At 40.5% G+C, this 17,466-nt stretch overlaps 2 protein-coding genes across 2 annotated transcripts; one reads left to right on the forward strand and one right to left on the reverse strand.

Moving 5' to 3' along the window:
* The first annotated feature begins 2,616 nt into the window (after positions 1-2,616).
* ppp1r3g (protein phosphatase 1 regulatory subunit 3G) lies at positions 2,617-4,143 on the forward strand. Its single transcript, XM_062529220.1, has one exon. The coding sequence runs from the start codon at positions 2,649-2,651 to the stop codon at positions 3,471-3,473; it is 825 nt and encodes a 274-aa protein (XP_062385204.1). The 5' UTR covers positions 2,617-2,648; the 3' UTR covers positions 3,474-4,143.
* Positions 3,741-8,377, reverse strand: lyrm4 (LYR motif containing 4). The gene is made up of 3 exons (XM_062529232.1): positions 8,231-8,377; positions 7,432-7,552; positions 3,741-3,981 (listed from the first exon to the last, which is right to left on the reverse strand). Exons 1-3 carry the CDS (start codon positions 8,314-8,316, stop codon positions 3,913-3,915), a joined length of 276 nt encoding a protein of 91 aa, XP_062385216.1. The 5' UTR covers positions 8,317-8,377; the 3' UTR covers positions 3,741-3,912.
* Between the last annotated feature and the right edge of the window lie 9,089 nt (positions 8,378-17,466).

Raw genomic sequence — 17,466 nt, forward strand, 5'->3', positions numbered from 1 at the left:
ATAGCCTGGCACTGATACTTAATTGGCACAGGCCCCTCTACCCTTATTCTGACTCACATATTCCATGAACATTTAATAAATAGTTAAGCTCCCATAAGCTAGTTTAGGATATGACCAGTTGAGCTGAGCTTGTTTCTTTGCACTTCAAGCACAGTTTTTGATATAACCTGATTACTTTTGTTTTTAGAACGTGTCGATCAATTTGATCACAGTGGTCAGCCGAGACACATCTTGGTTTACATCCAAGAAGTAAAGATATAAAATACCCATGTTCTATCTGTTATTCTATTCTACTGCACTTCATATGGTGTTATTCATCCTTCACATACAATTATTTCTAGATCTAGCCTACTTTTATAATGTTACTGTTACTAGTACACTACAATGGTAGGCCTACTGTTACACTGCAGTGCACATAACTGTATACACCACACTCTAATTAGACGCAAACTGCATTTTGTTGTCTCTGTTCTTGTACTCTGCACAATGACAATACAACTGAATCTAATTTAATCTAATCTAAAAGATTAGAGACATTGCTGGACGTGTGTTCAGATTCTATTAATGCCAGTGCCCCGTGGCAAAGGCATGCACATCTGGGACGCAACAGAACACATTAGCATTTACACTAAAAGATGTGTGGTCAAATGCATCTCTTTGACCACCCTGACAAGTGGTTAGAGTGTGGTCACAGAGTCTTGGTGATTGTGTACGCTTGAATCTAGAACAGACTACTTGTGATTGGACGACCCAAAACGCATTTCAAAAGCAACTGTATACAGGGTCACAGTGATGCAAAGTTAGCCATTTGGAAGACACCTTAACACTGCCATGGTGACACAATGACAAGGCCATTCAATTAGTGTGTGTGTGCGTGCACACTATTAAAGGAGCTGTAAGCCATGGATGGTGTCATGTTTGTTGATGTTTATGTTTTATAAACATATGTGTTTTTAGCAGACACTTTTTGTCCAAAGCCACTTGTGTTAAACCAAACTCCAAACAAAATGCACCACCGGACAGAAAGCTCCCCCTCCCCCCTCAGTGCTCCCTGAGAACCTCCACTGTAGAGGATGGTTTGGGGGACAAACTAACTCCACTGTTTCCAGTTCACAGAGCCAGGGTCATGGACATACGTAGACCTTTTTTTGTTTGAACAGTGTACTGAGGAAAAGGACTGCTAGCAAATACTGTGGAGATATTGGTCAAATGTGACTAAAAGTGTTACACATTAGAAATCACCTAAAGTACCTTTAAGCTTTTTGTGTAACTGGTTAAATAAGCAAAATGCAAGTGAATCACCTCAATCCATACTTTCAGAATGAAGCCAATCATACTAATATGAATTCCTAGCCGTGCTCTGTCTATGAGTGATAGAAATATCCTTGAGAGGGGGAAATGTTTTCAGATCCTCATAGTCGCACTTCAAGTGAGTATGTGAATAAAAATCTAATTTGAATACAGCATTATCACTGTGATTTGCTGTCTAAGAAGGCTATTATGCAGCCTAAATGTTCCAGAAGAATATGCTGTATCCACCTAATTCCTGGGTCTGTTCCCTAGTGGACTATTTCACACTGGGTGTCCGAGAATAAATCAAATTATACAAATAATGCATGGGATATTTATAAACTGGCTAAGACTTCAGGATTAAATACTAGGGATCTAACAACATCTATATGCTAACATCACTTTTTAAACACATTTGGGTCTAAAAACCTATGTAAAAGACCACTAACAGCTTCAATTGCATGCAACGTCTCTGATCTCATTTCACAACACGCGACAATCTACACGTAGGCTACTCTACAACAAAATGAAACCTAGGCCTAGTTGACGCACATAAGGGTCATCACACTCGCACATTCACTGTTTGTTCTATCGATGATGTAATGTTGGATCCATTTTGTCATTAATAGGCAAGATAGTCCTATACCAAAATACATAATCCCATATATAATATAGGCTGTAGGCTAGACTAAACTTTTTTTTCTTTTTCTTCCTGAAAAAGAAAAACGCAATGTTCTGACTGCTGGCTGAAATTCATTTTGGCCGAAACGTTTATTCACAACAGTCTGTTTTAATCTGTAGGCCTATTTGGCTTCATTATTATGAAACGCAAATGCAATTTTCTGAGCTATGCCTAATGCCTATTTTTATTATGGAATGTGTTGAATATGTTCTACGTTCCTGATAGTTTTGGGTCAAGATAACTCATCTGTTCAGCTTATAGCCTACTTATACTTTTCATTCTTAGAGTTATGGTTTATATATATTTATTTATTTTCCTTACGGATATTTGATATTATTATTGATATTATTATCATTATTACTAGCCTGTTTCTCAATGTAGCCTAGGCTGAAAAAAATTGATTAATAACCTATTTCCATAATTGTAACTAGGCCTCTAATGTTCATATTCTGTAAGTCGCTATGGATAAAAGCCTCTGCTAAATACTGTCATAACCATATTTGGATATCTCTGCTAGCCTACCTGTCAATGTTATTGTTTATTCTTTATTTTTGTAGGCCTATCTACGTGGGGATGACGCAACTGTTACACAGACTTGTGGTTTCACAAGCACTGCCTCTGTGTACATAATATCTACATAAAAAGGGCTCCGTTCCCTGTGTTCGTGCTTTCGGGGATGTCTATTCGCTGCTATCCACAAGTCATGGACACTAATCCATCAAACTCTTTCGTTCCCCCCGAACTGCCTGCTGCTTTTCAGGAGTTCTCAACGTCATCGCGCAGAGAGGAGGACAAGCCATTAGACATCGAGTCAACTGATGACGACCAGTGTCCATTCGATCTGCAGAAAAGCAGTCTTAAAGACCGTCGAAGAGCCAAGTCCTTACCTGTATCGGCAGAACAAGCGTGCCTTTTCGAGAGCTGCGCAAAGAGAGTACAGTTTGCAGACACGTTTGGACTCGACTTGGCGAATGTGAAGCACTTCAATGTCACCGAGGATCCACATGTCCCATCCAAAGTCTTCAGTAGACTGAAGAGCTATCCTCATGAGGAGAAAGATGGCAGAGTCGTCGACCTGTGCGACTCATTTTCATCTTCTTTAAAACTGTACCGTTTGAATCCAACTTTCACAATGCCTGTTGAATCAGAGGACTTCGACATGCGTCTCCAGCAATTTGGGGTTGCATTAGAGAGAGTGTCTATCACTCATTTTGACGTTAATGGTGTAATTCGAGCGATGAAAACTGATTCAGCACAGAAAGAAGTCGGGGTGAGGCATACATTCAATGACTGGATGACTTTTGTGGACACGAAAGCGGTGCTCCAGTCTAGCAAAGCGGAACAAGAACTTTGGAATCAATTTGTGTTTACTCTCTACATACCTCCGTATATGAACCCAGGCTTCTCTGTGCAGTTTGCTGTGTACTATCTCACCGATCAAGGACACCTCTGGGACAATAATGCAGGCCAGAATTACACCCTCAGATGGGATAATACATAGGATTTCATACTTTCATACTTTCATACTGTATTAACAGGGGAGTACCTAATTGACCACTGTCATTATTAGCACTACATTTTAAACATGTATAATTTCCAAGAGGCAATACATGATACCTTGAAACATACGTTTATCTTATGCCTGTGCTTATGTTTTGACCTGAAACAGATTAATGCATGAACCTAGAGGAGGGAGAGTAGGGAAGGGGGGGAAAAACCTGCAACAAAGTATTTAGTATTACATCTTTAATAGATATTTTGACATACATAATCTTGACATGGACAACAAAAGATAACTATAATAATATACATCTAAATGTACACTTTACTTTTGGTATATGTATACATGGCAGGTTGCATAACGAGTGCATGTGTGGCTGATGCCTATACATTAAACCTTTTCTGCTTCTGGTCCCCAATCAAAACCATTAGCTTGGTTGTCAGAAATGCCTGCTTGCTTGATCCTCAACAACAGTCTTCTGGGTTGTGTAGTACTGTCCAATGGACACCTGAAAGTACAACAGTGTGTGACTTTTTTTTTTGTAAGAATGTGTTTGACACATAAGGCTTGCACATGTGTTCATCTCAGCACTATTACAAACAAGGAAAAGTTGGGACCGATAAAGCAGACCAACTTTTACTCAGCGCTTGTTTTTAATTTGTTCTCAGTCTTCTCACTCAAAAAAGGACAGTCAATAAAAGGTTTTGAAATTGTACACTGAACTGCTGACTGCTGTTAAACTGGTCATTGCAGTTTCAATAGTGGTCTAATGAGGCCAGACCTGACGTTGGTATTTTCTGACAAGAGCACACCACTGCCACTCTACTTTGCTATTAAATTGCTGTCAAATTCACAGAACTTTTCTTCATGTTCCTCTTGCTGTCTGTCCAGTGTCCACTCAAACTAACTGTGTGACCGTGCACAGTCCAGGCCTCAGTAAATATGGAACTAAACTGAGCATGGGCCAGGTCATACACTATTCCAGCCAATCAACAACACTGCTTCAGGAGCACCAAAGGGAGGGCTGTAACTGATTGGCGGTTAAACTCAGATATCAACAACCTTTCACCTGGATTAGGGGCAGTTCCTTTAAAAACTCAAGCACACCTAACAGACTACAAAGTACACACTTCGATGCCAAGCCACAGCTGAGTTGCCTTGTATTGCCTGTGTGTGGCACTGAAATGTAGCACTGGAACACACCGCAAAACCTTCTGCCTACATCCAACTAGCACATACATTCTGCACTTGCACAATATAAAAGGATAATCAAAGCAGTGCTAGCTTGTCATTTTCACACTACTCTTGCTCACCAGTACGACAAACTCAAATGTCTGACTATCGACTAGGTTTGTGTCATCTCAAGTGCCCCCTCCACCCACCCACTCACTATACACACACACACACACACAAAACTTGACAGAATGACCACTGGTCTTCTAATTTTATGTTTAAGTTACATTGTATCTTTGAAATTTACCAAATTAACTATTTTAAAGATGCATATTAAATGTGTCCCGCACATGCATGCACTATATGTTTTCACTATACATTATGGAATATGGAGTCACTTTGCATGTATTGCCAAGATGACATCCATGCAATACTAATAATGTCCATAGGGTGGCGCCAAAGGCAAATGTATAATCTTTCACCAAATGGTAGAGTTATAAGACACACAAATGACCTGTAAACTAAAGGTTGAGGTAGGTTGTGTTAAGACTCAATTAAATGTGTAACAACAAAACAAATGGTAAAACTGGAAAGCGTTGATGATGACTGAACTGGACTGGTACAGTTTCAAGGCCAATAAAATGTATACTCTATGATCCTCTACAGTGGCATCTAGAAGCTACTTAGCATAGAGCATGTGGCATAAGTCAGGCAAGAGGCAAAGTTCAACGTGAAAAATATGTCTACAAGATGTGAGCAGGACTTAGTGGAATTATCGGAGGCTAATCAAGCTGCTTTACATTAACAAGGACAGAAAATGCAAGAAACTCTTGCACGGAACTGAAACTAAATCTTGTGATAATATAACCCAAGTATGTTTAATCGGCTTAAAAGCCAGAGGCTTTGCCATTGATTAGCCTATTAATGAGTAGCATGAATAAAAATGGGAAATAATGCACATTGTTCCCATCGGATGAGGTTTAGCCTAATTAGAGGACAGAGGAAACAGTGCCTGGGAACAGCTAGTGCTGTGAAGAGGCTGAGAGCCATTAATCTTGGGTGTGTGAAAGGGGGGAGTCATTAAGTCTGGGTAACCGTAGAAACCAGACACTAGATCTGGGGAATACACAGTACCTAAGCTTAACTCTGTGCCTACCTGAAAAATGCACCCAAAGAATGCAGGAAGAGTCTTTTGAGTGTCTATAAATCTGCCCTATAGTACTGACTGAAAACAAATACTCTAGATAGGAGGCTAAAGTGGCCTCACTGGCATGAGCTGTTTCTCAACAGAGATGGTACAAGGGCAGTGGGAATCCAGAATGTTAATATTGCTATCAAATTTACAATAAAATGTAGTTAAGCATGTAGGCTATTAGACCACAATTTCAGACTCAGTGCACTGATGCTATCCTAGTCTACTAGAAAATGTTGTAGGTAGTCTGATGTCTCATCACTGTAAAAGATAGTCATGGCTGAATGTACCAGTAGCCTACCCTTACAGATTAGACTGAGAGACTGTGTCTTCTTTAAAAGTTATGAAATTCAAAGCAATTTTCAAATATATGGCAGTGCACACATTGGTATGCACTAAAGCAAAGCAAAGAAAGTTTGAAAAGCGATTAGTTGTTGTTTATTTAACAAAGATTTTTAAGTACCCCCCAAAAAAGAAAATGAACCATTGGACGGTCTATTGTCCTAAATGCCCACAATGCTGCCTCGACATTAACATCATTCTCAGATCAAGCAAGGGCAGTTTAAGTGACTAGTGTCTTGAATTGGCACTAAAATGCCATTATCTGAATCAGTTAATCCCGCTTCTCTGCCTGGACGCCGTCTCAAGCACCACTAAGCATAGGTGGACCAAAGGGTGAAGGTGAGGCCAGAAACCTGCGGACAATAGCCCAGAGGAAACCTGCGGCCAAGCACCTGGAGTGATAACAGGAAAGCCTTGAATTCCCCCAACTTTGGCCCAACGGTGGGGGAGGGGCGTATGAGTCCAGAATCCAGGGGGGGGGGGGACTGTCACTCACTTTTAAGGTAAAGGGTATCATAACTATCGCCCATATTCTGTTTTAATGAAGAGTCAAAAGCCTATTGCTCCATGGATAGGTGACAAGAGCCCTGACTAAGAAACGAGTTGCTGGATCACTACTACATAGCTTACTGAATCAACTAAACTTCTTTTTAGCAATCTCCAACCTGTTATATGATTTAAACGTTTAAAGGCTATATTTAGCATTGACATCCTAACAATCTACATTGTCCAAGTTCCTTCTACTTTGTCAGCATCATCTTCCAGTAGTGATTACATAACTTATGACAGGAATCATGCCTGGAAATATGGGAGTCCTTCCAGGCTTTCTCTAATAAGACTCACATCAAGAGAACTGAAGTGGCTTTTCATGCTCACACAATACCTGACTGACACAGGACATAAATCCCTGTGCATCACTAGAACACAGGGTTATCTAAACAAATAAAAAAAATGTCTCTTTTGTGTTACCAGTGTTTTTGTGTGTCAATGAAAAGTAGATGATAAACAAAGATGCTACAAAACAAACTCAATAACCTAACATTTGATATGAGGAGTTTCTTCAAGCACGTGTGATTGCACAGTAAACATCTGTTCAGAACAACTCCTCTGTAAACTAGTAATTGATAACCAGGAATCCGGGATAATTTAGAAAATGCAGGTACATAGGCTTAGATATAATTCCCTTCATTTTGAATATTGTTTCACCAATGGTGAAATTTCAATGGCTGATAAGCAAGATGACTTCCTTACCTGTCTCTTTATGACTGCAAGACTCTCTCTAGCCTGGTTTAAAAGCCCGTCCAGCGTTTTAGGGTTGTCCACCGCAAGGTTCTCTCTAAAGCCATCTTTCACTCTGCGAAGTGCATACGTCCTAGGTGTTCAAATAATCATTATTAATAATGAGGTGTTTGTAAATAACAAATAGACATGGACGACTCTAAAGCCAGCACGTTTATCAGTTTGTGGTTAATTACATTTATGTTTCAGATAACTATCTAGCCTACGCCTTTAGAAACGTAGTTGATTAATATCACCGGGCTAACTACGCAGGCATATGTTAGAAATGTGGTCGAAGCATTATGTTAAATAACTTCCAGAATAACCTACATAGGTCAGTGACCACTAACGTGAAGCTATGAAACAGAATCGACGCATGTTAATCTTGTTCTGACCATCTCTGGTAACTTCGCCCACAATGTTACTGTTTTAGACAGCATTACTCTTTTGTAAGTGATCCCAGTTACCTCAGATAACTGACTTTATCAAGGGCGTTACACCTGCCCGTAAGCTAGACAATAGACAGCGAAGAAACCTGTTAGCTGAGACGGTCTATTAAGCCGTAGAGTAACTACTATGCAATCCTTGATGTTAGTGCTAACATAATTTACACGGTCAACAGCTCATGCTAGGTCGCGGACTTAGCTAACGTTGCTAATTTAGCCATCACGCCAGCAAAAAGGACTACGTCGTCAATATCATTGTCAATCATACATAAATTACAATTGCCTTAGTGACTAAATTGTCACCAATTTGAGAACCTTCATCATACCTGTAGTTGTAAGAGGGGAATTTTTTGCTCTCCCTTAATAGCATCCGATAGAGGGAGATAACCTGTGTCTTACTGGACGACGCCATGTTTACAAGAGAGGACCCAAACGCAATGACATAGGAAGTCAGATTATTGCCTGTGTGAGACAAGTAGCTGTCATCAAACTTTGTTAAACTATCCATAATTGTAGTTATACCGTGAAGTCAACGTGTTTTAACGATATGTGTACGCTCTAGTCTAGGCCTTACCAAGAATATAGCACTGTGGTTGAAAAGAGACAGGAGATGTGGCCTAGAACCTAGCCTTCAGAAAAAAACGACCTTAACTGAGGATGGGTCTGTTCCTTTGTGTTGTTTTGTCATATCTATCCTAGTCTGTTTTTTTTCATGCAGCCCTCTAAGACAAAGGACAGCTTGCTGTTTTGAAATTGGTTTGCCACACGCAGGCCAACACTCTGGTGAACTCAGACAAATAATAATAATAATACATTTTATTTGTATAGCACATTAAGCACCCATGGGCACTTATAATTGGCGCAAAAAGAAAAAAGAAAAAGGAAAAAATGTAGGCTAGTGGTAGTAAAAGGCACGTTAAAGTCCATAAGCTTTTATAGTTTAGGCCATATAGGTTTCAGATGCAGATTCAAAAGGGAAATGCATGCATTTTGAGTGTCCTAAATCTTCAGTGGTGTAAGAGTGTGATGGTGTGGTATTTCCTTCCTGTAGGCCTATGCTGCTGTTTTGAAAGTCACCCCTTCTGAGCATCCTTTGAAAGCACTCGTTGAAAGTCGACTATCCTGCTGTGGAGCATATGGATTAAGGATATGTTAACAGACACTAGGAATCCACACATTTCTATCTGACTGCCAGATGTCATCTCATTCTACTTGAATTCACTGCAATTAATGACTTGATAATAATTAAAATGTTTATGATACCACATAGGTCAAAGAACAGTATTTGTAGAACATGGATTCAAATTTCGTTCGGCAAATCCCCCGAGGTCCCTGATTATATTAATATTTATGTGAGGAACTGAACGTGCTCACACTGCTGGTGTCTGAGCATTAAGAGTCTTTCTGCCTTTAGCCTACAGATAGGCCCCAAGCCATAACTAGCCTACTACTGCAGAGAGGGTAGAATTTCTTGTAGCATCTTTTACATGTTTCATTTTCTGTCACCAGAGGGGAGTATTTTGCAGGAGCTCAACAGAGAGCAGTATACAGTGTTTTACATTCATAGAGTCCGCCCTAGTTGGCAAGAAATTTCTCTTTTCTTTTCTTTTCTTTTCTTTTCTTAGACTGTTTTAGTTGGATTTACACTAGGAACATCAAGGACAATGTAGCCTACATGTAGCCTACTCCATCACACAATATCAAACATTAAGAGATAATTGTGGATCAGTCTATATGTTCACAGCCATGCTTTGAGATATGCCTTAACCTTATGTGATTGCCGTGTCACTGTTTTGTCATGTTTGGTTTTTAGTGACTAACTGTAAATGTCAGACATGGATGTGTGTGTCCATAACATTTCTTCCCAAGAGACGTTTATGAGCAATTTATGCAAATCTCTAGTGTCAGCGATGCTGTAATGATGACAAGGTTGTCTCAATAATTGGCAGTTATGTGCTCCAAATAACCATCATTAATTCTCATGATTTAAGGCATGTTAGGTCCATGACCAATTACTGCTGCAACTATAGTTTCTTGTGCTGTAATTTTCCCCTGGAGGATACTATAGCACGACACGAGAAAATTATTGATACAATATTGAGATCTTTAAGGTAGGTCCCAGTCGGTGAATTGACTGATTGAAAGCTGTTGAGAGAGAGAGAGAGAGAGAGAGAGAGAGAGAGAGAGAGAGAGATAGGGAGAGCTGAGGCCATTGTAACTGCTATCACTCATTAAGTGGAGTATAGTGTATGCTTTTGGCCCATATCTGAGAGTGGCTGACAGCAGGACTCCCTTGGGTGTGCCCCAGCATTCTTCTGAAACATATGGGACCCAGTGTTAATCACACACACACACACACACACACACACACACACACACACACACACACACACACACACACACACACACACACACACACACACACACACACACACACACACACACACACACACACACACACACACACCCTAGCATCACGGTTTTGTACCCAGGGGCACAGAGGAGGAGAGGGAGGGGAGAGGATCACAGGAGGGCACAGGCTTTGCTGCCTGCTCATAGTGTCTGTCTTAAGGACCTCTTGTCAAAGCATTGAGGCAGCACCAGTTTGTCTAAAGGATGTTAAGCCATTTCCCTGTTCTCGGTCTCAATATTTTTTTTTTAACTAAAAACGTACTTGCCTTTATTTACTCATAAAATTCAGTTCTTGCCTTTGCTTGACAGTGTACACAAATGCTGGAGATGGCTCACTCTTGTTTGTCATTCTGTTGGGCCTAGTTCTTATCCACGGACAGCCTGGTGATACCGGAGGGATGTGGACTGACCCACCAGCTCAACCCCCTCAGTTCCTCTGCACAACCCAACCCCCCCTCCCTCCCATTACCACATGCCCCAGTGCCTGTTAAGCCCAGGATAAATATTTGTTTTGTCTGGTGCTTCTTAGCAGCCTTTTCCAGCCTTGTATTAGCAAGGAAATTAGCTGATGTGCATGAAGGCTGAAGCAAATGCTCAGTCGTATACTATTGATGAAAGCGTGTTTTTTTGTGGGTCAGAATTGATTTCACATGGTTCTGTAGAGCTCATTGTGCCATTATAAGCATTCTCTTATTGATAATCTATATGCAGTTCATGAAAATAGTCCATCAAAAAGATTAATAATTTTAGTAATTGGGTACAGTCTGGGTTTTATATCCTAAATATGCCTGAAATGTGTAAGCATTTTACTACTCAGATAGGCAGACCAGCACACAGGATATAACTGCATATGAGCATCGTCTTATCCCTGCTCTCCACCAGGCTGCAATGTGTTTCGCTGCTAACAAGACGGGACAGTTTCACACAGATGGAGGCTGACCGTCCAAAGCAAAGACAGATTGTGGTATTTTAGGATGCGCAGATTGGCAGCATGAGCTCAAGGTCGGCACGGCTCCACTACCACCCCCTCCAAGCACTCCCTTCCACTCCGCCCACGCTCCTGTGCCCACCCTCTCCACCCCCCTCCCTTCCACTGCACCCACGCTCTCGTGCCCCCACCCCCTTTCCTTCCCTCCTTCCTCTCCACGCTGCCAGCACTGAGCAGGGGGTAAGTAATGAGCTGTGACTAGGTCCCGTTCTCTCACTAGAGAAAAAGCCAAATGTTTACTCTGTCTAAGACAATGCACAGGGCAAACTGGGGGCCTCTTGACTTCTGCTGCTGGGATACCTCTTGGAGGACCCCAGGGATGACATCTCTGGTGCCCATTAAATTGGTGACAGTTAGATTTATGACATTTCTTCCTGAACCATCCATGAGAGTGTTAAAAAAAAACACCACTATTTCACCACCATCCCATTCAATACTGACAGCTTCAGGTTTGGTTTTTCCACAGCCATTGACTTGGAAACCATTCTGCTGCACATTTGGTGTGCGGATATTTCAAAACAAAGAGCAAATAATTAAGACATGCTGATGAGTGTGAAAGCACCAACAAAGCTGCTGCTGTTGAATTTTGAGCTGAATTGTGGTACAGTATAGTGCTGAACAAAATTATTGAATTGCTCTCTTCGATAGGTGACTCCAAAATGATTCAACTTCATCTGTAATGTCCAGAGTTAAATGTGTAATTGTTAGGATGGGTGAATCACAGCCATCTGTGCATGGCTTTCTTCAGAGTAAAAAGACATGCATTGTCCAGTGATTCAGAAATGAATTGCCTACTGTTGTTCAGTCACAAAAGGGGGTACTTTAAACATAATGTTCACCAATGATGTTCATCATGATATTATCACCAAACATACCGGTAATACAGTATATCAGATACCTCACCATATCAAAGCCCGGGATGTTCCAACCCCATGTTTAATGACTACAATGTACAATGCAATTAAAATGTTGGGATTTTTCCTATATCATTCTCAACAATATTATGTCTATGGCCTACCATTAATGTTCCTGTAGCCTAGAATTTGGTGGCTTTGTCATTATATCATAAGGTCTGTTAATTAATCTGATTCATGTTTTAAAAAGCATCTGATCAAGCGTATGAAAAAAAAGGTTGATTGAACACCTTTGTTATGTGAGACTCACAAGAATAATAATAAGCGTGTGACACGCAGTGAATCAGGGTGCTTAATTCATTCCTTAAGGTGAAATGTGTGCCCTGAGCCAAAGTGAGGCAACCGGTGTGCCGTGAGGCAAAGTGATGTTGTCGTGCCATTGAATTTTGAGGAACCCAATGCATTTTTGTACAAAATCATAAAATATGCTAGAGGGGTAGGCCTATTTAAATACATCTAAGGCAGCTTCTTAATTAAAAACGGTTTTAGGTAGTCATATTCACAACTTTTTAAAAATAGTGTAGAGCAACTGCATAAAATCTCCGTTTCCAATCAGTTGACAGTAACTAATACCTTGCCTTTCTTTTCTGCCCAACTCATGAACACTCGTATGTATAGAAAACATATGGGCATATGTGAATGAACACCTGGCTGTTATAGCCTATAATAATGTGTGTGATATGTGTGATGTATAATGTGATATTCATCATAATCAGTAACCATAATTCAGTCCCTTGACATTTTGGTTTGACCTTTGATGTGCCTTAGCCCAAAAAGATTGAGAACCTCTGTCCTGTTCTATCTTTGTATGATGGGTGATTCCTGGCAAGCGACAAACTCTTAAATTTATGGCCTTTGAAAAAAAAATCAATATTTGTTTTATTTGTAGCATTCTATCTGAATTATGACATTTGTAACTATTAAAGAACATGTTGACATTGGTAAGCTCATTGACTCAAACATGAATAATTATTGACATATTTATTTGATGGAATTGTACATAGAATTCCAATTGAATTCCACATTCCACCCTGTTTGTAGACCTTGCGAGTCTTACAGTGTGAGACATGCATTTTTCTGCTACTGGGCTCCTCCTACAGTTGTGGAGTATTTGTATTTTACACAACTTTGGTAAATACCAAAGTACCTTTGGTAAAAAGATCAAATGCATGTAAATATATAGCGTATACAAAATATTTTGAAAAATGACTGTTATATCTACTGTATTACTGAAGTAAAACCACTATATATCATTCAAGATGTTTGTTATAAATGTGACTCAAAAAAAACAAGAGTAAGCAAATCATCTGGACATGAAATGTTATCACATAGTGGAAATCACCCATCTGTACCCATCTCCTCTCTCTCTCTCTCTCTCTCTCTCTCTCAGCTGTGTATTATTCATACTCCAATCCCCTTCTTTATGTCCTCAGGGCTCTCTGAGTGACCACTCTTAAGCCTCCTTACACAGAGTTTTGTATAATTCATTAGCAGAGAAGACCAGGGGCATGAAAAATGCTGGAGAAAGACGATTTGGAGGAGGAAAGAGATGGAGGTGAAGACACTCCTGAAACATTGGATGTACATCTTTAGATCCTAAAACCAGGCTTGCCAGACCTTCTTATTTTCCATGTTAAATTTGTCAAATGTGACTTCCGGTTGGCGGGATGATGGAAAATTGTCAAATGTGTGTCTGCATTGATGATTTCATCCTGTGTGTTTTTGTGCCACTCATTCTGGCACAAAGTGGCCACCAGACTACTTGCCCAGAACATTCAGATAGTTACGCCCTTTCATATCATTTGTGACCGATTCTTCAAACCCTTGGATGTGAGAGCCCATGTACGTATCTTTCTCTCTCTCCTGTCTGGCTCTTTAAGTATGCAATGCAGCAAATTTACCGGGTGAAGAACTCTGCGTGAGTGCCTGTTTGTACTAAGCATGAGCATGTCATCGTTGCCACTAGAAGGTCACTGTCACCACCCATACACACACACACACAGTGTGTTTCTGTCATGTGTGGAAGAACTGATATTTAGCTTCCTGGGAACCTGATGAGGTTATGGCTCTTCTCATCCATCATCAGCTCTCGTCTTCTGTCCGCATGTCATTCTGCAGGCTGCAGCCTTCTCCTTTAGCCCTAGACAACTGGGCACAATCCACGCGCCTTCGATGCATTGTTTTGATTGTTATGTCATAATTATAACCCATAATGATTTTTGTATTACTTATGTTTTGTTATATTATATTATATATTACATGGCGACATGCAGCAAAACAGAAAATAACACAATGTTAGACATGTTTTTCTTGTGAGTCACAATTGCTTTCACAAGGTTCTGTGCGGTTCTGAGAGTGCTATTATCAACTCTCTCAGGATCCTTTTGAGGGAGTGCCTCTTGTTCCATGGGGGTTCCTCTCAGGCAGATGGCAGGTGCACAATATCTGAGCTGGCTGCCCCACTTCAGACAGAGACATCCGCCGTCCACTGTGACAGTGCTTTCAATATTTCAGCAACCTTGCACCCGGCAGGGGAGGTTTTTTTTTCTCTTTTGTTGCATAAGATTTTTAATTTGCGGACATCAAGGTCTACCAATATCTTCTTTCTACAACTGATAAACCATGTGAAGGGTACTATAGTCCATAGAGAAACAATGTATGAAAAGGGAGTATTTTAATCCCCTTCTGCTTCATGGACCTTTATTGTGATTTCTTGCACATGTTGAGACTGCCTTTGGTTAGAGCACTCTGAACCATCTTTTTTGTCATTTTCAAGGTCCTTGGTTGATCAAATGAATAATGTTACTGGGTCACATGCACTATTATACCAGTCCAAAATACAAGTCTAAAGACCTCACACAAATATGACCATATTATGACCAAATGTTCCAGTTTGTGTGTTTGTATGTGATAAATGCTGTTTAGCGTTGTGAAACCTAAATTTGTGAAATCTCAATTTGTTCATGAATATTCAGCGCAACCTATGACATACACACACACACACACACACACACACACACACGCACATTCAGATTCGTTTGTATCTGCCAAAGTGTAAAATATTCTAATTAAAACTCAGTCTGTCACCGAGATTCTGGGTGAGATTCTGTGTGCTGTGAAATCCCACCTTAACTTATTTCAGCGCTGTGTGCTCTACATGGCTTACACCTCCAGAAGGACAGATGTGCTCTCAGCACTGGGGGCGGGGAGCTCACAAACGGCACAACTGCTGCTGCAACCAGGCCACACAGAGCCAGGGAGAGAGAGCACGGGGTGGTTTACAGGAGGGAACGGCTGCAAGTCCTATTCCATTAATACCCCAGCACGCCTCTATCCTTCCCAATTAAACCGAGGATGTGCTTTTATTAACTATGACTAAGCCTACTGTTGTATATGAAGAGTTCTTTTCCAAAACACTATATCCACCATTTTAATGAATTTTCATAAATCATTTTTTTTATTTTGTTTTCCAAGTAATTTCAGTGGAACTAAATTGGGTTATGTTTAGTTGATTTATCTTTACTCAATCAAAGCAAAACAACTGCATTTTTATTGATTTTACCTGAAATACACAATTAAACAACACTTTTTAATGTTTTCAAAAATGGATCTATAGCGTTTTGGAAAAGTGCTCTCCATAAGGTGGGACTGATCCTGCTGCTGCTGCTGCTGCAAAGGGGGGGGGGGGGGGGACGACAGCTCTATCTGTCTGTCTGTGGATGGACAACATCTTCACTTCTTTTCAGGGCCATGACCGTGGCTAGGTGTTATGTTGTGACTACAAAGAGAGATTCCACAGACAAATCATGTCCATGCACAAATCATGATGCTCTGCTCTCTGCAGTTAGTGTCAATACTAAATAAATTATCATGCACTAGCTCTCATCCTGCTTCAGGGGCTCTAGGACAGGCACAATCACTTGACGTAAGTGGCTTCTCAATTTATGACATTATGTACCTAGAGAAAGTAACAGCCTGAGAATTGCCAAGGAATGATGCGGAGGAAAGAAAGGAGTGTGATGCTCTAGGCTTTCACACAGTCTACAGACACCGGATGAGATGGAAACCCGACTCCTGATGGCTCTGTATTGATTCGCAAGATGAAATTATGGGCTTGAGAGCCTTGTGCAGAGTATGTGGCAAAACCCCATGCAACAGCCTGGACAAGACCAGGCATGAAAGAGGAACCCATGAACCGTTCATATAACTCACTTAGCTGCTCTTACGTACTGCTCCTGTCGGGTGGAGACCTTGTACTGTATGTCTAAATCCATTCGTATTCAGGAAATTGAAATAAATAAATAAATAAATAAATAATAAACATTTTTCTCCACAACAAATATGGAGTTACAAGGTTTCCACCCGTCACCGACACAATGCTCTGAGCATTCAGTCCAATAGGCAGCAGCTGAGACAGCTCAAAAGCAGTCAGATCTGATCTCAACAAAGAGATTCAATATCGAAACTGAAAATGTTGCTCTTGATCTCATGCTCCCCTTGTCCCTGAGAACAGATTGTAAATTTTACATGAAATAATGCAAGTTGTCTGTTCCATCATACATCACTGGAGTAACAGGAACAGTGGTTGTCATGGAAACCGTGTACTTTTCCACACAACTGAGGAGCATGGACATTTGTATTAAAATATGGATAAGAAAAACAATGCCATCTTTCAGAATGGACCACAGCTTGCAATATATCTCATGCATTTGTGCGAAGCCGTCTCTAACCCATCTAATGCAGTCACTCGCCTTGTGAATGACAGCAATACGCCTTGTGTTCATGGGATGACTTATATGTCACAAGAGGCTTCTCTGCCAATGCAATAGACTAACTAGGGGTTCTGTCACTTCTGTGACATGTTTATGCTCATTTTCAAACTTTATAAGCTTCCATTCCTGGAATACATTCCTGTTCGTTATGACTTGGGGGAAAAAAAGAAACCCATAAAATTAGGCCATGCAAGTGACAGATCTTGGTTGCCATCAAGGGGCAGGCTTTAGTCTAAACTGAGTCACAGGGCTTTGGTTTTCCCTGCGGTTCTAAATAATTTACATTTATTTACATTTACATTTATTACCAAACTCTAGTTAGCCAAGTGCTGAACACGCCTATTTGTGCAATATCAATTGCAGGCCTGTACAAAACATCAAGAGAAACATTCAGTGAAAATGTGGCACAACCTTTCAGATAATTTATTCTGAAAGAGATGATCACACATATGCTAAAAATCCACTGTCATACAGAA

The sequence above is a fragment of the Sardina pilchardus genome, chromosome 2, assembly GCF_963854185.1.
Source record: "Sardina pilchardus chromosome 2, fSarPil1.1, whole genome shotgun sequence".
Classification (NCBI taxonomy): Eukaryota; Metazoa; Chordata; class Actinopteri; order Clupeiformes; family Clupeidae; genus Sardina; species Sardina pilchardus.

Excerpts from the sequence above, each read along its gene's own strand:
- ppp1r3g (XM_062529220.1), top strand. The coding sequence starts at position 2,649 with ATGTCTATTCGCTGCTATCCACAAGTCATGGACACTAATCCATCAAAC.
- lyrm4 (XM_062529232.1), bottom strand. The coding sequence starts at position 8,316 with ATGGCGTCGTCCAGTAAGACACAGGTTATCTCCCTCTATCGGATGCTA. Across the intron at positions 7,553-8,230 it reads TTCCCCTCTTACAACTACAG|GACGTATGCACTTCGCAGAG; the intron begins GTATGATGAAGG and ends TTGAACACCTAG. Across the intron at positions 3,982-7,431 it reads TTGCAGTCATAAAGAGACAG|GTGTCCATTGGACAGTACTA; the intron begins GTAAGGAAGTCA and ends TTGTACTTTCAG.